Raw genomic sequence first — 20,934 nt, forward strand, 5'->3', positions numbered from 1 at the left:
CATTAGAGAAACTGAACATTGAATGTGGTTTGGGTTCATCCTTTATAATAATCTTTGTCTTGGCTCTAGTTGAAATACATGTAGGCCTTGTTTAACTTGTGGTTGGGCTGCTCTCTACAGTTCAGAGTGACAGTGCCCTTGGCTTCTGCTGTCACACATGGACTGAATCCCAAATGGCACCCTTGTTCCTAAATAGTGCACTAATTTTGATCCAGCCCCACAGGGCTCTGGTCAAGAGTAGTGCACTATCGGGAATAGGGTGCCATTTGGGACACCGACATAGTGACCCCTCCCCCCACTCTCCACCTGCCAATGGAAGACCAGAATTGAATTGTATTTGCCTAAACCCCATAAACTATCGCAACACCCCCCGATCTGCTGACAGGACATTTCCCTGTGATGGCCTGTACACTGCTGTGTAGCCTCTTCTGCTTGGATATCAGTCTCGAAAGTCACCAGATCACTGTTAAGTGTCAGCGCCACAAGACACTGAGTAGTGCACAATATAGGGAATAGAGTGCCATTTGAGACGCAACATGTTGGTTGAAACGGGATGGAGGTAGAATCAGCCTAAATGGAAGATGTTTTCTATCTGTGTCTCCTGGCCTGTGTGTGTTATAGCCTGTGTCTCTTTGTCCCCCGTTAGTGGCCTGTGTGTGTTATAGCCTGTGTCTCTTTGTCCCCCGTTAGTGGCCTGTGTGTGTTATAGCCTGTGTCTCTTTGTCCCCCGTTAGTGGCCTGTGTGATAACCTGATCCAGGACATCATCTACAGCTACCTGGTCCTGCCTAACCGCATTACCATTCCTCTGGTGGGAGAGGCTCAGCTCTCTCAGCTTCGCTTCCCAATACCTAAGGTAGGGAGGGACGGACGGATGGAAGATTCCCACTAATCACTCACACTACACTGAGTCTGAAAGCAAGACACACATTCCACCGTATGAAGCCAAACCTGATGAACGAATCAAACAAATGTCCTACTGTTTTTTTGCTATGTTGAAATGCAACCCATCCCTTATGGCATTGTTGAATTCCAATGTTGTTAATGTAATACATTAAATCACTATGAGATATGTATGAACTCAGTGATGTTGATCTCTCTCCTCCCAGGGCGTCCTGAGGATTCACTTCCTAGAGGCCCAGGAGCTGTTAGCTAAGGATATGTTCCTGGGAGGGATAATAAAGGGCAAGTCAGACCCGTACGGGGTCCTTCACATCGACAACCAGCTGTTTCGGAGCAAGGTGATCAAGAAGACCATCAATCCCAAGTGGAACGAAGTCTATGAGGTAGAGAGAACATTTTTAAACATCCACAAAGTGGTTCAGGAAGATTTCTTAAGATAACTTATGTTGGGAAAGATTTCTTGGGTCTTTGACAGTGTGAGAGAGAATGGAGTGGGTGGGTTGTCTGACATGAACTACATTCCAGTACATTACCAATATGTTGTCCTGTATGCAACCGAGAAGGTCTAACTGTCATCACGCCTGTGTGAATGTGACCTTCAGGCTATGGTGTATGAAAACTCAGGACCACAGAACCTGGAGATAGAGCTGTTTGATGATGACACTGACCAGGATGATTTCTTAGGAAAGTAAGTGATAGATCTTAATCCTTTTAGGATCCTTCCTCAGCCATCAAAATCACTTGAACGTCATGCATGATTTCTGCTGTAGCACATTATGCTATCATGTATCAGCCACTCTCTCCAATGAACTCACAGCATGTGTATATTTCCCTTGCAGGTTATTGATAGATGTCGCTGAACTTCAGAAGGAACAGAAAGTTGATGAGGCAATGTGTATTTTGTTTTGACTCCTTTCTCTATAGAAACACTCAATTGTAAATATATGTGATCATCCAGCACACTGAATTCCTTCTGTTCCGTTCCAGTGGTTTGTCTTGGAGGAAGTGAATACCGGAAAGCTGCACATAAAACTGGAGTGGCTGTCTCTGCTTCCCACTCGTGAAAATCTTGATCAGGTACCGCCTTTTATCTACTTAGCACCCCATTCCCTATATAGTGCAATACTTCTGACCAGGACCCATAGGGAGTAGGGTGCCATTTGGGACACAAATAGATCAGTCTGTATGTTAAGGAGTTTTCAGGCCTTCAGCTTTAAGACACTTAACATGAATAGGTCTACATATTCCTCCATCCACTGGAGAGAGAGTAGATGAAACATGTAGATTAGAGGGATAGATCGGGGAATCCAAGAGGGAGTGCTCACCCTGTTTGAACTCTGTAGTTCTTATTTAACGTCTGTTCCATCAGTCCACTCCACAGGAGGTTGGTGGCACCTTAATTGGGGAGAACGGGCTCGTGGTAATAGCTGGAGCGGAATTGGTGGAATGGTATCAAATCCATCAAACGCATAGTTTCCAAGTGTTTGGCGCCTTCCATTTGCTCCGTTCCAGACATTATTATGTCCACTCATAGATCCCAGTAACACCAAATGGTACCCTGTTCCCTATATAGTGAATTACTTCAGACCAGGGCCTATAGGGTTTTAGTCAAAAGTAGTGCACCAAATAGGGAATCGTGTACCATTTGGGACACACACTGTGTTTCTGCAGTCCATTATATCTGTGCTGATGAGACACATCGTTCTATGTTTGACCAACAGTACAGATTGCTCTTAATATATTGGACTAGTGTTCTGTCTAGGGGGAGTACATCAAGCTGCCTCACACTACAGTAACTACTGTGCTGACTAGTTACTTTGTCCGTGTCCTCTCCCGCTCTCTCCCAGGTGCTGACCAGCAACAAGGTTGATAAAGGACAGGCTAATGACGACCTGTCATCTGCCCTGCTGGTGGTCTTCCTGGACTCAGCAAGGAGCCTCCCTGTAAGTCACTCAACCTGTGGTAAAGTCACTAGAAGAATAGGAAATAGCACAAGAGCTACTGCATGCTTAAGATTGATGAGCCGTTCTGCTTGGGCTAATGTGTAGCAGAGAAAAACATCAAGCATTGGGACCGTTATAATTAGAACTCGGATGGGGAAACACACTACATTGCCTTACTGTATCTCCGCACAACTTATTTGACCTGTTAGTTATGAGATGGCAATGTCAAGTTTTCTGCTGGCCACAAAACATGATACTTTATTGTGCCGGTCTACCAGTCATGAGACGGTATGAACCACCCAGTTCACCCCAGCTTCTCCCACCTGCCTCCTCTTCCTCTAACTGCTCTCCTGCTTGATCTCCTTCCCTTCCCCTCTCTCCTCTCATGATAATGTTAATATCCTCTACCTCTCTTCCCTCAGTCTCAACTGGTCACTCACACTAATAGTCTGCCAAAGGGATACATTATTGTACCTCAAGTTTTCTTTCTATATCACCTGTGAAATAACACCATTAGTTTTGGCTCTATTTGCATAAATGCATAGCATAGGCAAACCCTGCTTCACATGTCTCTTTGTAGACTCCTCCTCCTCTTTGCTTTCTTCTCTCTGTTTCCCTCCTCCTCTGAAGACAGTGTTCAAGGGGAACTTGGGTTCCGGCTACTTAAAAGAGAGGAGAGCTTTGGGCCTAGTCTTTAGGGAGAATACTGCCTCGCTCTAAAGGACCTTATCCGTGTCCTCTGGCATGTTGAATCCTAGTTTCATTTTGCCAAGGTGGGATTTTTTTGGTACTGAAGATTGAAACAAAGTAACTACTTGTGGCCAATAAGCATGTTGATTGTCATATGACTGATTTCTGCATGAATGAAGTTCTTATTAAAAAAGTATAATTTTACATTATGCACGAAAAGATAGAGATTTTGACAGTGATGCTGTCAGTCATGATTATAGGCATGCCTTGTATAAGATATCTAAACAAAAGAAAGAGGCTTGTTAGCGAGACCTCTCTGTGGATTGCTTTCCATCCATCCATCCCGCTCACCCAGCCATTCCTAGCCCGTTGGTGAGTTGTTGCCTCAGCAACAAACACTCTCTCACTAGAGGGCAGCATTTGATCATCTCCACAGTTTACATGGGACTCTCACCCTGCTCAGCCTCTCTTCAATTCCAGACAAGTGATCTCAGAGCATCTCCCGACTCCAATATCCTCTAACACATCCCTCCCAAATCAAATAAAACCACAGTACTTAGTCTAAAAGCCTAAGTATAAAAAATAATGTAATTTGTAACAACAATACAGAATGAATAGGTAATATGATACAGAATGCAAGGATGTTATGCAAAGTACTGAATGTAATGCTTCACTCTGGATAAACATTATTATTCATTTGTACTGTAGATTAATTTGTTGCTAGAAATGATGTCTGTGTTGTATGAAAGTACTCATCAAGAGATTGACTCTATTCCATTTACCCATCGAGATAATACAGTATCTGGAATGACATAGATGTACACTAAACAAAAATAAATGCAACATGCAGTTACAGTTCATGTAAGGAAATCAGTCAATTGAAATAAATAAATTAGGCCCTAATCTATGGATTTCACATGACTGGGAATACAGATATGGGGTGTGGATCAGTCAGTATCTGGTGTGACCACTATTTGCCTCATGCAGCGCGACACATCTTCTTCGCATAATGTTGATCAAGCTGTTGATTATGGCCTGTGGAATGTTGTCCCACTCCTCTTCAAAGCCTTTTGTGAAGTTGCTGGATATTGACAGGAACTGGAACACACTGTTGTACACGTCGATCCAGAGCATCCCAAACTTGCTCAATGAGTGACATGGTGAGTATGCAGGCCATTGAAGAATTGGGACATTTTCAGCTTCCAGGAATTGTGTACAGATCCTTGCGATATGGGGCTGTGCATTATCATGCTGAAACATGAGGTGATGGCAGCGGATGAATGGCACAACAATGGGCCTCAGGATCTTCTCACGGTATCTCTGTACATTCAAATTGCCATCGATGCAATTGTGTCCGTTGTCCATAGCTTATGCCTTCCCATACCATGACCTCACCTCCACCATGGGGCACTCTTGTCACAACATTGACAGTAAACCGCTCAAGACGCTGGTGAGGATGTAGATGAGCTTCCCAGAAACTGTTTCTGACAGTTTCATCAGATGTTTGGGTGGCTGGTCTCAGACGATTCCGCAAGTGAAGAAGTTCCTGGACCGGGGTGGTTTCACGTGGTCTGCTGTTGAGGCCGGTTGGACGTACTGCCAGATTCTCTAAAATGACGTTTTATGGTAGAGAAATGAGCGTAACATTATCTGGCAACTGCTCTGTTGGACATTCCTGCAGTCAGCATGCCAACTGCACATGCCCTCAAAACTTCTGTTGCGTGGTGAGACATCTGTGGCATTGTGTTGTGTGACAAAACTGCACATTTTAGAGTGGCCTTTTTATTGTCCCCAGCACAAGGTGCAGCTGTGTAATGACCATGCTGTTTAATCAGCTTCTTGATATGCCACACCTGTCAGGTGGATGGATTATCTTAGAGAAGAAGAAGTGCTCAATATTGGGGTGTAACAATTTGTGCACCACATTTGTTTGGCAGCTCATGAAACATGACACTAACACTTTATATGTTGTGTTTATATTTTGGTTCAGTGTACATACAAAACACCATAAATATCCCCATATCCAGACCATCTCACTCCTGTCACTGGACTGCTTTGTCAGTGTTGGAATAGTCCTTCTGTTTTCTTCATATTGTATGCTCCTCTTTATCTCCCATAATGATTCTCCTGGCTATGTCACTGTCAATACTCCTCATGATTAATTCACTTTGTGACCATCATGTTGTTAGTCTTGTCCCTGTCTCTACCTGTTGTCTTGGTGTGGTCTTCATCGTTGCTCCATTCCATGATTTAACCTCCTCTTTCATGCCCTCTCCTAATAACTAACCCAGTCTCTCATGCCTGGGGGAAAAAGCGCAATCCTTTAGAATTCAACCATGATGGTTTGAAGAAGGCCTCAGTCAGTAAGGCCATCAAGGTAATGTAACAACAGTGCATGCAGAGCCAGCCAGACAGACAGTGAGGAGGACTAGAGGCCCTGCTTGAGTATCTTAAAAAGCACCATTCCCGTAGCACAGTAAGACTGGTGAAAGCGATGTTTTCATCTGTCCACTCACTTCCAGATACATTCTTAAGGTATTCTAACAGGGCCTAGACACACACTGCAGTTGGCCCTGTGACCAGAGAAGAACACTTTAGTAGTGGAACCAAATACAGTACCATGTTGTAGGCTGTGTGTGTTATCTGTTAGGACATGGATTAGTATTGATCAGTTTCCTGAGTACCAATCTGTTGATTATTATGAAGTAATAAGCAATTTGTGAAAGTGGAAAGCAATTTAGTTGATTAGACTAGCATAAACTGTATTGATTGTTTATATCCCAGTGAGTAATATTGCTTACAAGTTGTTTCCCACCCATATATTCCTACAGAACTGCTGCTGGAGCATTCAAAATGCCTTGCAAGTTGTTTTGGGTTCCTTGTTTTGTGTTATTAATTAACAAACCCCAAACTGTTTGTGGATTAACACTGCCTTCCATGCACCGTATTCTAAAATTCTGATGATGTACGTAACAACTGTGTGGTGTGAGATAATTAACACACCAAGAAAATCTCAACTATAGTTCCTGCTGTTATGGGGTTTTCTATAAACCAATTATGTAACTACACTACTTACTTCCTGATCTCAAGTTTGAATGCTTCTGTATTTAGCCAATGAGGGATGAATATGGGGCCTTACATCAGGCCACTTTTTTTATATATATATTAACAGAATCTTTATTTCAGAAAAATATAATAATTTATAATACAACCATTCTAAATTTGGGATGCTCCATAATTTATTTAAGTTAACCTATATTTAAACGTGTATATTAAATCTGATTAAAGTAATACCGATGAAGTTAACATCTCACAGTTCAAGAGGTTATTCTGTGTTTTTATACCTGTTCTTTCCATTTCAGTCTGGTAAAAAAGTGGGCAGCATCCCGAATCCTTTTGTCCATTTCACAGTTGGGCAGAAAACTTACGACAGCAAGGTAATCCAACAGGCCATATTTCCTATATTATATAAACAACATACTGCAATGCCATGTGAATAGCATATTCCTGGTCATTTTCACTGCCTCTAACATGGTCCTTTTTCCCCAACCAGACCAGGTATAAGACCAACGAGCCTGTATGGGAAGAGGCCTTCCCTTTCCTCATCCACAACCCCAAATTCCAAGAGCTGAAGATTGAGGTACGGGTTGTAGGCATGCTTTTCCTACTGAGTGACCTCATTGTTTACCATTTAGTTTGACCTCTATGGCTATACGTTTAACATTTGTCATTTATCCGACACTATTATCCAGAGCGACTTAGTTTGCTATGTGGGAAAATATCACAAGCATAGAAAGTGCAGGTTCAGGTTTTTTTTTTGTGTGTGGGGGGGTGGTCGAGTTGAAGAGGAGGATTATGTAGGGCGAAGAGACCTGAGGTGGCAGAATGTGTGCTCGGATTGGGGTGTAGGGTTTGAGCATAGCTTAAAGGTAGGGAGGGGCAGTTCCTCTTGCTGTTCCGTAGGAAAGCATCATGGTCTTGTAGTGGATGCACCTTCAGCTGGAAGCCAGTGGAGTGTGCGGAGGAGCGGGGTGACATGAGAAAAGCGAGTTTCAATAGTCCAGACGGGTGATGACAAGTGCCTGGATTAGGACCTGCGCCGCTTCCTGTGTGAAGTAGGGTCATACTCTACGGATGTTGTAGAGCATGAACCTGCAGGAGCGAGTCACTGCTTTGATGTTTGCAGAGAACAACTGAGTTCTGTCCAGGGTCAAGCCAAGGTTTTTTGCATTCTGGGAGGTGGACACTGTGGAGTTGTCAACCGTGATGGAGAGGTCTTTGAGTGGGCAGGCCTTCCCCGGAAGGAAGAGTAGCTCCATCTTGTTGAGCTTGAGGTGGTGGCCCGACATCCAAGTTGAGATATCTGCCAGGCACGCAGAGATGTGTGTTGCCACCTGGGTGTCAGAAGGAGAAAAGTAGTTGAGTGTCAGCTGCATAGCAATGATAGGAGAGACCATGTGAGGATATGACTGAGCCGAGTGACTTGGTGTATAGAGAGAAGAGGGCCTAGAACCGAGCCCTGGGGGACACCAGGAGTGAGAGTACATGGTGCAGACACAGATAAACTCCATGTCACCTGTAGAAGCGGCCTGCCAGGGAGGATGCAATCCAAGAGTGTGCAGAGCCTGAGACACCCAGCCCTGAGGGTGGAAAGGAGGATCTGATGGTTCACGGTTTTGAAGGCAGCGGATGGCTCTAGGAGGATGAGAACAGAAGAAAGAGAGTCAGCTTTGGCAGTGCGGAGAGCCTCCGTGTCACAGAGAAGAGCTATTCTCTATTGAGTGACCCCTTTTGAAGCCTGACTGGTTAGGGTCAAGAAGATTGTTCAGAGAGATAATGACAAAGTTGATCAGAGACATCACGCTCAATTGTTTTGGAAAGAAAACAAGGGATACAGGTCTATAGTTTTTGATGTCAGTTGAGTCGAGTGTTGGTTTCTTAAGGAGGAGAGTGACTCGGGCCATTTTGAAGTCCGAGGGGACGCAGCCAGTGGTTAGGGATGAGTTGAAGAGTGAAGTGAGGAATGGGAAAAGGTCTCCAGAGATGGCCTGGAGGAGGGGATAAGGTCGAGAGGGCAGGTTGTTGGGTAGCCAGACCTCACTAGTCGCAGGATTTCATCTGGATAGAGGGGAGAAAGAGGTCAAAGCTAGTTCTGTGTGAGTGAGACCAGTGGACTCAATAGGCTGAGTGAATGAGTAGTAGTTGTCGTCAACCTTCTTTTTAAAGTGGTTGACAAAGTCGTCCACAAAGAGAGAGGGAAGGGGATAGAGGATTAAGGAGGTGGATGGGATGGAGAAGGTGGAATAGTTATCTCGTCTTCGAGGCAGAAGCTTGAAATTTAGAGTGATAGAAAGTGGCTTTAGCAGTGGAGACAGAGGAAGGAGTGAAAAGATGATAGGACCTCCAGAAGAATTGTTGCCCGCAGCCCTGTAAGCTTACAATGCCACGCAGCAAGAAGGGAGGGCCGAGCCGGCCGGAAGGAATGTGAGTCAGGATGGGGAAAGGGAGTAGAATAGGGTCGATGAGGCAAAATCAGGAGACAGGAGGAAGAACGATTTAGGATGAGGGAGAAATGATAGGAGAGAGAGCAAAGATTGCGACGGCACATGAGCATGGGTAGGGGTTTAGTGGTTAGGGTTGGAGACAAAAGGAAACAAAGTAGTGATTAGAGACCTGGAGGGGATGTTGCAGTGAGATTAGTAGGCGAGCAGCCTCTAGTAAAGATGAGGTCAAGCGTATTGCCTGCCTTGTGAGTTGAAAGGGTGAGGTCAAGAGGCAAGGAGGAGAAAGAGTTGGAAAGAAATTAATAGAAGGCAGATGTCGGGAGGTTGAAGTCGCCAAGTACGAAGAGCGGTGAGCCATCGTCAGGAAATGAGCTTATCAAAGTGTCAAGCTCATTGAGGAACTCTCCAAGGGCACCTGGTGGGTGATAGATGACAATGTTAAGCTTGAGTGGAGAAGTGACAGTGACGGCATGGAATTCAAATGAGGAGATGGACAGGTGAGAGGGAGAAGAGAGAAAATCTCCACTTCGGAGAAATGAGTAGCCCTGTGCCACCACCATAGTCAGATGATAAAAGAGCAGCTGGAGTAACAGTGTTCTCTGGGGTGATCCATGTCTCCGTCAGGCCCAAAAAGTCAAGGGACTGAAGGGCAGCAGAGGCTGAGATGAACTCTGCGTTCTTGACCGCAGATCGGCAGTTCCAAATGCTGCCAGAGACCCGGAATTCCACATGGGTTGTGCGCGCAGGGTACACTCTATTAGAAGGGTTGCAGCCAAGGGGTGGGGAGCGACTGTAAAGCCTACAGGGAGAGGAGCGAACAGGTATAGAAAACACACATAATAGGCAAAGCTACAAAAGAGCAAAATGAGATCAGCAGAAAATAACTAGGTAAAATATTAAAGTGAGAGAGTGGTGTGGAGCCTTCCTCTTTCCTTCTTCGAAGAACTCGGCAGGACAGTCTTTGTTTCGGCGACGGTCTGACAGCTGCCGCTGAGAAACCAGGGGGAGACTGAAGTACTAACACTAATTGTCTAGCAGTGGTGGAGAGCATACCTCCCTGTACTAATTGCTGATTGCCTAGGAGAGGTGAAACCACTTCCCCTCCAATACAGCCACTTACTAAAACAAGTCACAAATTGCCCTGCTCCTTAATCCTGGTTGATGTGTCAACAGCTATCTGCAAAAGTATGAACAGTCAGCAGTTCACACACCAAGTAGGCTACTGGGAAGACGGGTGTGGCCTGATTTTGACAAAGGTGGGATTACGGTGGGATTCTAGTGTGAAACTGAGCCAATTATTATTATTTATTTTTTATCTTTTTGGGGGTGTCCCGAATTGCACCTTATTCCATATTTAGTGCACTCTATGCCAATAGGGCTCTTGTCAAAAGTACTGCACTAAATGGAGAGTATTTGTGACACACACTATGGCTACAGTATGGCCTTACAGATGATTTAGTGTGATTATGGTGTGGGATTTAGCTGATTTTGTCTGCTTGTTTACAAAACTCAGCATATCTGTGAAATTCTGGGTGCACGGAGCATGAGAGGGAATTTCGGGTCTGTAAATTCCAGCTACTGTAGTACCTGTGCACTGCCTATTTGTAAGTGCACTAGAATTTACAGTGACTTGACACGTGGTAAACTTCTGCTTTCATATAAAAAAAAACACATGTGCCCCCTTTCCCCCCTCAGGTAAAGGATGAGAAACATGATTGTTCCCTGGGGACTCTGAGCCTGCCCCTAGCCCGTCTCCTAGAGGCTGAGGACATGACGCTGCACCAGCGCTTCGATCTCAAGAGCTCTGGGACTAGCTCCACCATCAAGATGAAGATGGCACTGAGGGTAAGGGTCCATGAGGGTTTGAATGGGGCTCTTTTAGTCATGCACATTTGGCTGTGTCCCAAATAGCACCCTATTCCCTATGTACAGTGGTTTCTCAATTAAAAGTTGCGTAATACTGCGGTATAGCGTGGTACGGTGTGTTACTGTGCTTGCCGTTAATGCTCGTTCGAACCACCAGAGGGCAGCTTTGAGCACATCTACTCCATTTATTGACGGGCATTTGAAGCCGAGGAAAGATCATCATGGCATGCAATTGTGAATACACTTCATGATTATAATGTAACTCTATATTTAATTATAAGCACACATCTGTTAATACAATCAGTGTTTGCTTCTTTGCTCACATCATTTGACCAGTGCAGTTTGAGATTATATATAAAAAAGAAAATGCATGTTACAGTCGCCTATGTAGGCCTATAGCCTACTGCACCTAAAACATCCGTTAATACAAGTCCTTCAAAAGTAGAAATATGGGCAGAATATTGTATGAAATATTTGGATGTTGAAAGGCTGATGTTTGGTCGTTTTAATTCAAATCGGGTCATTTCAATTCAAATGTGACTCATTCCATTCGCCATTCTCTTGGTGATATTATATCCTGGCCTTTATTTAAGATTATTTTCAGGTTATTTTCAATTTAAAGAATGTATTTTCTTCCTGAAGAACAACAACCATTCACCAACATCCGCCACTTTCGGATTTGTCCAATTTAATGGCTCATCAAGGCGTGAACTGTGACCAATGTCCATCACTGTAAGCCTAGTGCTGTATTCTAAAACTAAAAACACAGCTTCTACAGTAGTAGAAATATATGATCTAATTTGATTTGTAAAAAAGACTGTTTCAAAATGCAGATGTTTATTAGGCTACTGTACAGTGTGACAAAAAAAAACGACAGGAAAATTAGATTTGACAATAGCATGGATTGGGACTCCATCTCATCCCTCACCCTCTTCAACGCGTCATTCTTCCCCTGACTCCGCCAATGCGGCCTGACTATGGACCAATGCATCAGCCGTCGCCCCGTATCTCTGCCCTCGGAGAAGGTTTCTCTATCGGCTGGTTTGCCTTCAATGACTCGATCTCGGTCTTCAAAGTTAGAATCTGACCCAGTGCAGTTTCATCAGATGAGCAGAATGGTACCGCCCTGAGCCCCCAATCTTTGCTGTACTAAGGACATAAAAAAAAAAAATCTTTAGAACAGGCTATCTGGGGTTGATTATAATTTGTTTGTAAATCATTGTATTTGTGTTTTTTACACCGTTCCAAATGGTTAGAAAACGATTGTAATCTAACAGGACCTGTTTGACACACATACTGTAATAAAGCACGTAGCCCTCGCTTTTCCTACCCTCCTTCATCTTCTATATTATTATACACTAAAGATCCAAAGCTAAGATCCTAAGAGGGAAATTGCAGTAAATCAAATGATTAATTTCCATTTACCGTCCATAAGGATGGGGAGCCGCTAGTCAAAATATATTTATCATGCATTCCTGAATGGACATGTTAGATGAAACGACTTGAGTTGAGAATATTGGTAGATCCAGAGACCAAAAAGTTGAACAGATAAACACATTTTTGATTTGCAGGAGTGTCTCTCTCCTCTCGCACTAGAGTCCTGCATCAGGCAAAAAAAATCAGATGGCAGGTGGTCCCGGAGTTGAGCTTGTATTTGATTGTGGGAGTTGTTAATAAAATAGTTTAATTGAAACTTAAATAATCTAAACAATATTGAATGTAAATATTTGGTTTTATGTCGGCTATAGGCTTTCATTAGAGATAACAATGCCGCCGGAGAAGAAGGCTCATGTGTTTTCTGTTCGTTTATTTGCAATGTTTGTAACATTATTTTTTTACTTATTTTCTACATAATGTTGCGGCTACCGTGTCTTCTGACCGAAAATAACTTCTGGACATCAGGACAGCAATTACTCACCACAGACTGGCAGAATCCTTTTTTTCCTTTAACAAGCCTGACGTGAATGATATACTGATTTCTCGGGAACAGGCCCAGATCCCCGTGATTTGCGTGAAGAGGTGGCAGAGAAAAAGAGGCCAGCGGGCGGGCTGCCTTCTGAGAATTTGTAGGTGATCGAATAAACCCCCACTTCCTTCCATTCTGCTAGCAAACGTGCAATCTTTGGAGAATGAAATAGATGACCTCCGTGGAAGATTAAACTAGCAACGGGACATTCAATTTTGTATTTTTGTAAATAACAGCTGGTGGACAATATCTAAGGAAGTCTCGATCTATTGCTCGCCTGAGGTAGAGTATCTCATGATAAGCTGTAGAACACACTATCTACCTAGAGAGTTTTTATCTGTATGCTTCGTAGCTATTTACATACCACCACAGATTGATGCTGGCACTAAGACAGCATTGAATGAGCTGTATTCCGCCATAAGCAAACAAGAAAATGCTCACGCAGAGGGGCGGCGCTCCTAGTAGCCGAGGATTTTAATGCAGGGAAACTTAAATCAGTTTTACCAAATTTTTATCAGCATGTTAAATGTGCAACCAGAGGGGGAAAAAACTCTGGACCACCTTTACTCCACACACAGAGATGCATACAAAGCTCTCTCTCACCCTCCATTTGGCAAATCTGACCATAATTCTATCCTCCTGACTCCTGCTTGCAAGCAAAAATTAAAGCAGGAAGCATCAGTGACTAGATCAATAAAAAAGTTGTCAGATGAAGCAGATGTTAAGCTGCTGTTTTACTAGCACAGACTGGAATATGTTCCGGGATTCCTCCGATGACATTGAGGAGTACACCACATCAGTCATTGGCTTCATCAATAAGTGCATCGATGACGTCGTGACCGTACGTACATACCCCAACCAGAAGCCATGGATTACAGGCAACATCCGCACTGAGCTAAAGGCTAGAGCTGCCGCTTTCAAAGAGAAGGACTCTAACCCTGACCCTTATAAGAAATACTGCTATGCTCTCCGACAAACCATCAAACAGGCAAAGCGTCAATACAGAACTAAGATCGAATCGTACTACACCGGCTCTGACACTCGTCGGATGTGGCAGGGCTTGCAAACCATTACAGACTAAACAGGCAAGCACAGTAGAGAGCTGCCCAGTGACACAAGCCTACCAGACAAGCTAAACTACTTCTATGCTCGCTTCGAGGCAAATAACACTGAAACATGCATGACAGCACCAGCTGTTCCGGAAGACTGTGTGATCACGCTCTCCGCAACTGATGTTAGACCTATAAACAGGTCAACATTCACAGGGCCAGATGGATTACCAGGACGTGTACTGCGAGCATGCGCTGACCAACTGGCAAGGGTCTTTACTGACATTTTCAACCTCTCCCTGTCCTAATCTGTAATACCAACATGTTTTAAGCAGACCACCATAGTGCCCAGGAACACGAAGGTAACCTGACTAAATGACTACCGACCCATAGCACTCACGTCTGTAGCCATGAAGTGCTTTGAAAGGCTGGTCATGGCTCACATCAACACAATTATCCCAGAAACCCTAGACCCACTCCAATTTGCATACCGCCCCAACAGATCCACAGATGATGCAATCTCTATTGCACTCCACACTGCCCTTGCCCACCTGGACACAAGGAACACCTATCTGAGAATGCTATTCATTGACTACAGCTCAGTGTTCAACACCATATTGCCCTCAAAGCTCATCAATAAACTAAGGACCCTGGGACTAAACACCTCCCTCTGCAACTGGATCCTGGACTTCCTGACGGGCCGCCCCCAGGTGGTAAGGGTAGGTAACAACACATCCGCCACATTGATCCTCAACACAGGGGCCCCTCAGGGGTGCGGGCTCAGTCCCCTCCTGTACACCCTGTTCACTCATGACTGCACGGCCATGCACGACTCCAACACCATCATTAAGTTTGCCGATGACACAACAGTGGTAGTTGGCCTGACCACCGACAACGACGAGACAGCCTATAGGGAAGAGGTCAGAGACCTGGCCGTGTGGTGCCAGGACAACCTCTCCCTCAACGTGATCAAGACAAAGGAGATGATTGTGGACTACTGGATAAAAAGAGGACCGAGCACGCCCCCATTCTCATCGACGGGGCTGCAGTGGAGCAGGTTGAGAGCTTCAAGTTCCATGGTGTCCACATCACCAACAAACTAACATGGTCCAAGCACACCAAGACAGTCGTGAAGAGGGCACGACTAAACCTATTCCCCCTCAGGAGACTGAAAATATTTGGCATGGGTCCTCAGATCCTCAGAAAGTTCTACAGCTGCACAATCGAGAGCATCCTGACTGGTTGCATCACCACCTGGTATGGTAACTGCTCGACCTCCGACCACAAGGATCTACAGAGGGTAGTGCAAACGGCCCAGTACATCACTGGGGCAAAGCTTCCTGCCATCCAGGAAGGCCCTAAAAATTGTCAAAGACTCCAGCCACCCTAGTCATAGACTGTTTTCTCTGCTATGGCACGGCAAGCGGTATCGGAGCCCCAAGTCTTGGTCCAAGAGGCTTCTTAACAGCTTCTACCCCCAAGCCAGAAGACTCCTGAAAATCTAATCAAATGGCTACCCAGACTATTTGCATTGCCCCCCCCCTTCCTTTTGCACCACTGCTACTCTCTGTTGTTATCATCTATGCATAGTCACTTTAAATAATTCTACCTACATGTAGATATTACCTCAACTAACCGTTGCCCCCGCACATTGACTCTGTACCGGTACCCCCCTGTATATAGTCTCGCTATTGCTATTTTACTGCTGCTCTTTAATTACTTGTTACTTTTATTTCTTATTCTTATACATGTTTTTTTTTAGCTGCATTGTTGGTTAGGTGCTCGTAAGTAAGCATTTCACTGTAAGGTCTACACCTGCTGTATTTGGCGCATGTGACTTATAAAATGTCATTTGATTAGGTTATTAGAAGGCTCTTTTAAAGCGATTTAAGTTGTCAATGTGCCTCATTGCATTGTGAAAATAAAAATATATATAGTAGTTAATTCATAGCATGGTTTCTTTTTATCCAAATGTTGAATAGACATGCAGACGAATTGATTCATACAGGAAAGAGGAATAATAGCCTACTGTCTGGAGTCATAAAAACTATTAGGCTAAATAAATTGCTGTTACTTTGTTGGGTAACTGGTTGGCTTTTGGAACTCCTAAGAGGCGGCGCCTTACTTCAATATAATCATTCATTTGCAACACGTATCTGCTTATTCATAATGAATAGGATTTATTTGATTCAATTTGTTTACATACTTCATTGTAACCAAAAAGTCACAAATAATTAAACACACACACACACACAACATGAGCAGATTGGTCAAAAATTTTCTTTATTAAAGACAATCAGAAAGAATGTGTCGGTACTTATTTATTTTGAACCAAAGCCTCGAATGAGTGAGTCACTTAAATGACTGAGATTTATGCTGACAAATCTAGCTTTATGCTGTAAAATGTCCTAATAAATAGGCCAAGCCTAAACGAAATTCTATAAAAAAATGTAATGTTAAAGGTCTTGAAAATATGTACACCCTTTTTCCCCTCTTTGTCCAAAATGTGAATTTTTATGGAAATCTATTACAGTAAGGTACTTTATTTGTTACCCAGAAATACATTTGATATTAAAATAAAAATGTTTGCATTGGGCCTTTAACCTGAATGCAATTATAAAAATGTTGCTTAAGGTTCAATTATACTACACATTCTTCAAGTATTCTGGTGCTCTGTCTCATATAATAATTTTGTATCCTCTCCAACCTCTATGTACCACTTGTGCAGGTTCTGTGTAAGGAGAAGTTGACAGGGGCCGACCAGACGTCCTCGATGCAGGTTCCTAAGACCAGCACTAGTAACCCCATCCCCGTGAAGAGCCCGCCCGTCTCCGAACCCCCCAAACCTGTCCCTATCTCAGACCTCTCACGCTCTGTGGCCGCCTCGACCCAGGAGCTCCACAGGAGAGGGGGGGATGGCGAGCCCTACTCAGGGGGCCCGGTAGGCATCGGCCTGGCCGACGCAGGCAGGAGCACCTCCAACCTGGCCATCTCTGGCTCTCACAAACACCTGGCCCACTTTGGGTCAACCGTCAGTATCGCCTCGGACATCTCCAACCCGTACGCCACACAGGAGCTCCAACAGAGGCTGAGCGAGTTGCAGAAGTAAGCACGTATGAATGCAAGCGCACACACAAACACATTGATGCATGCACATACTGTAAAATGGTGTATATCAAATCAAATGCATTTGTCATGTGCTTCGTAAACAACAGGTATAGACTAACAGTGAAATGCTTACTTACGGGCCCTTGCCAACAATGCAGAGAGAATTAAAAAATATATTATAACACAAGGAATAAATACAATGAGTAGTGAAAACGTGACTATATACACGGGGTACCAGTACCGAGTCGATGTGCAGCGGTACGAGGTAGACTGTTCTCTCTACTACCGCATGGCAAGCAGTACCGATGCACCAAGTCTGGAGCCAACAGCACCCTGAACAGCTTCGACACCCAATCCATAAGACTGCTAAATAGTTAGTACGGGTAGCTATTTGTTTATCTGCATTGACTCTCTTTTGACTCATCATATACAGTACGCTGCTGATACTGTTTATTGTCTAATCTGTCACACCTAGTCACTTTACCCCTACCAATATGTACAGCTGTATTACCTCAATTACCTCGTACCGCTGCACATCGACTCGGTACTGGTACCCCGTGTATATAGTCAAGTTTTCACTACTCATTGTATTTATTCCTTGTGTTATAGTATATTTTTTAATTCTCTCTGCATTGTTGGCAAGGGCCCGTAAGTAAGCATTTCACTGTTAGTCTATACCTGTTGTTTGCGAAGCACATGACAAATGCATTTGATTTGATATACACCATTTTACAGTAAACAAATTGACAACAGACTTTCAGCATGCTTATAGGGAAGGACATTCAACACAGCACTTACACAAATGACTGATGATTGGCTGAGAGAAATTGATGATAAAAATATTGTGGGGGCTGTTTTGTTAGACTTCAGTGCGACTTTTGACATTATCGATCATAGTCTGCTATATTGTGGATAAAGAGTTACCTGTCTAACAGAACACAGAGGGTGTTCTTTAATGGAAGCCACTCCAACATAATCCAGGTAGAATCGGGAATTCCCCAGGGCAGCTGTCTAGGCCCCTTACTTTTTTCAATCTTTACTTAATGACATGCCACTGGCTTTGAGTCACTGAAATGACTGCAGCACTTAACAAAGAGCTGCAGTTAGTTTCAGAATGGGTGGCAAGGAATAAGTTAGTCCTACATATTTTGAAAACTAATGCATTGTATTTGGGACAAATCACTCAATAAACCCTAAACCTCAACAAAATCTTGTAATGAATAATGTGGAAATTGAGCAAGTTGAGGTGTAATTGGAGTAACCCTGGATTGTAAACTGTTATGGTCAAAACATGTTGATACAACAATAGGGGATGAAATGGGGAGAAGTCTGTCCATAATAAAGCGCTACTTTGTTTTAACAACACTATCAACAAGGCAGGTCCTACAGCACCTAGTTTTGTCGCACCTGGACTACTGTTCAGTAGTGTGGTCAGGTGCCCAAAGAGAGACTTGTGGCATACACCACAAGACATGCCACCAGAGGTCTCTTCACAATCCACAAGTCCAGAACAGACTAGAGGAGGTGCACAGTACTACATAGAGCCATGACTACATGGAGCTCTATTCCACATCAGGTAACTGAGGCAAGCAGTAGAATCAGATTTTTAAAAAACGAATAAAAATACACCTTATGGAACAGTGGGGACTGTGAAGAGACACACACACACACACACACACACACACAGGTACAGATCCGTGCATACGCACACAGGCGCTAGCACACGCACTTTAGACACACGTATGGTGGTATCATACATTTTGTGTTGTGGGGATGTGACAGTGTTATATGATGTACTGTTTTATCTTTAGTTGTATGTGTAATGTAAGTGTCTTAATGTGTTTGGACCCCAGGGAGAGAAGCAGCAGCTAATGGGGATCCCTAATAAAATACAAAATACAAGTACTACATTGTGACACAATATAAAGAAATACAAAGACATTGACTAACATGCAGATTATATTACAGACCTAATGTGAATGATTGTTTTGTTACAGAACAATGTGACTAATGTGTGTGTCTCTGTCTACAGTGGCTCAGCCGATCATTTGCCCCTGGGTGAGGTGCAATTGACTGTCAGACACAGCCCTCAGAGGAACACGCTCATTGTGGTTTTGCATGCCTGCCGGTAAGAGACATGGCGGGAGACTTGGGCCCCGCGTCCCAAAGGACATTTAGGATGCATCCATACTGTAGCGTCCACATGTTATTCTATACATTAACTATTGGTGAATGTATCATATTCTGTTATCAGCTTTATCCACTAATTTTTATTCAATGTACAAGCCTTTTTCTTTGACCACAGACTTGATGCAATGTAATAATTTTAGAATAATTTTATTTTAACCCGTTACACTCGTGGGAATTGGCCTATATGGACAGGGCTAAATGTAAATGTTTTTTACAGACAATATGAAAGCGTAAGCATGGTAGCAATTGAAAGGGAACAGTTTGGAGATTATGAGAAAATTATTAGACCAAAGTTGAGGACCCAACAGTTCACCTGACACAAAACTGAATCCAAACATTACACTGTTGATTTTATGTGCATGTTACATTTACTGTACTTTTCACCTCATGTGTTGATAACGAAATCTGAATATCTGGCCACACTTCAATGCACTTTTATGACTCAAAGAAGAGTCATCAACTATAAGTTTATTTCTTTTTTATTTTTTTATGTTTAGCTTCCCTAGCTTTGCCATTGAGGAACTAGAGCAAGGACACTTGTAGTTGTTTTTGTTTGGAACACAACCCTGCATCCCCTCCAACCCACAATTACTGTTGTTTACACAATCCAAAAATTTACCATTATAAATTGCAATATGGTCAGTTGGGCATCAAAGCTTGTTCTATTGCCAACATGACTAGCTAAGTAATAAAATATGATCTTACAGTGTTTGGCTTTCACAAGGCAATTCAGAGAAAAATATTGTAATTATTCTGTGCGCATAGAAAGGAGTCATAAGTGCATTCAGGTGTGCCATGTTGAATTTTCTTGACAATAGACAAACAGGCTCATTCTGTTCAGAACAACCCAGGGTTTCACGCCATAGAGTGCTGTGAAGCGCAGAGCCTGAGCTCTGATATCATTTATAGTATGTTACTGTACAGCCACTGTGTTCCTATTTAGGCGCTTATCAGTGCCCAAATCTGTCATTTTCAACCTGTATACGAGTACGAGTGTAAAGGGCTACCCCAAATGATGTGATACAATGTGTTCTTTTTTATCTATCGCTCTACCTCCACTCTCTCTGTCTTTCTCTCTCCCACTCTCCACAGGAACCTGATTGCGTTCACAGATCATGGGTCGGATCCGTATGTGCGGCTCTATCTTCTACCTGACAAGCGAAGGTCTGGGAGGAGGAAAACCCACACGCACAAGAAGACACTGAACCCTGTTTACGATGAGATGTAAGTTTCAACATTCCTCTTTGTTCCTCTTACCATCAAACATCAGTGGATCTACTGGTAGTCTACTGGTAGTCATTGTCTAATTGAATTGTTTGTGTGCATGTGTTGTCAGATTTGAGTTCAGTGTGTCGGTCGTGGGGTTGCACAGGAGGACTCTGGATGTGGCGGTAAAGAACGGAGGAAATATCTTCTCCAAACACAAAGGGCTGCTGGGGAAGGTGAGACTGGACCTGTCCTCCTACTGCAGAACTGTGTCTATCTGTTATTAGATGACATACAGTAAATGTGAATACACATTATTACCTGTCCAAAGCTCACTTTTCCTCCTTCATATCGTGTCATCTTGACAGGTGCTGGTGGATTTGACTCATGAGGATATCGTCAAGGGATGGACACAATGGTCAGTGAAATACTTTATTATTTTTTTTTAAATTGTAATGTATTTTTTACAATTATTAGTACGATTAAGTCCAGTCGTGTTCACACACATAT

General features: G+C 43.5%; 1 protein-coding gene across 3 annotated transcripts in view; it reads left to right on the plus strand.

Annotated features, from left to right (window-relative positions):
- LOC106568822 (extended synaptotagmin-2) overlaps positions 1–20,934 on the plus strand; it is a 64,151-nt gene that overhangs the window by 37,874 nt on the left and 5,343 nt on the right. For all 3 annotated transcript variants that reach the window (XM_014139511.3, XM_014139513.3, XM_014139512.3), the window contains exons 9-22: positions 735–855; positions 1,109–1,285; positions 1,505–1,590; positions 1,742–1,790; positions 1,890–1,979; positions 2,750–2,845; positions 6,898–6,972; positions 7,089–7,175; positions 10,735–10,884; positions 16,649–17,025; positions 19,061–19,156; positions 20,311–20,442; positions 20,555–20,660; positions 20,793–20,842. In XM_014139511.3, coding sequence (XP_013994986.3) covers positions 735–855; positions 1,109–1,285; positions 1,505–1,590; positions 1,742–1,790; positions 1,890–1,979; positions 2,750–2,845; positions 6,898–6,972; positions 7,089–7,175; positions 10,735–10,884; positions 16,649–17,025; positions 19,061–19,156; positions 20,311–20,442; positions 20,555–20,660; positions 20,793–20,842 — 1,692 coding nt within the window. The remainder of the gene's footprint in view (positions 1–734; positions 856–1,108; positions 1,286–1,504; positions 1,591–1,741; positions 1,791–1,889; positions 1,980–2,749; positions 2,846–6,897; positions 6,973–7,088; positions 7,176–10,734; positions 10,885–16,648; positions 17,026–19,060; positions 19,157–20,310; positions 20,443–20,554; positions 20,661–20,792; positions 20,843–20,934) is intronic.

The sequence above is a fragment of the Salmo salar genome, chromosome 14, assembly GCF_965601325.2.
Source record: "Salmo salar chromosome 14, fSalSal1, whole genome shotgun sequence".
In the NCBI taxonomy this organism is placed as follows: domain Eukaryota; kingdom Metazoa; phylum Chordata; class Actinopteri; order Salmoniformes; family Salmonidae; genus Salmo; species Salmo salar.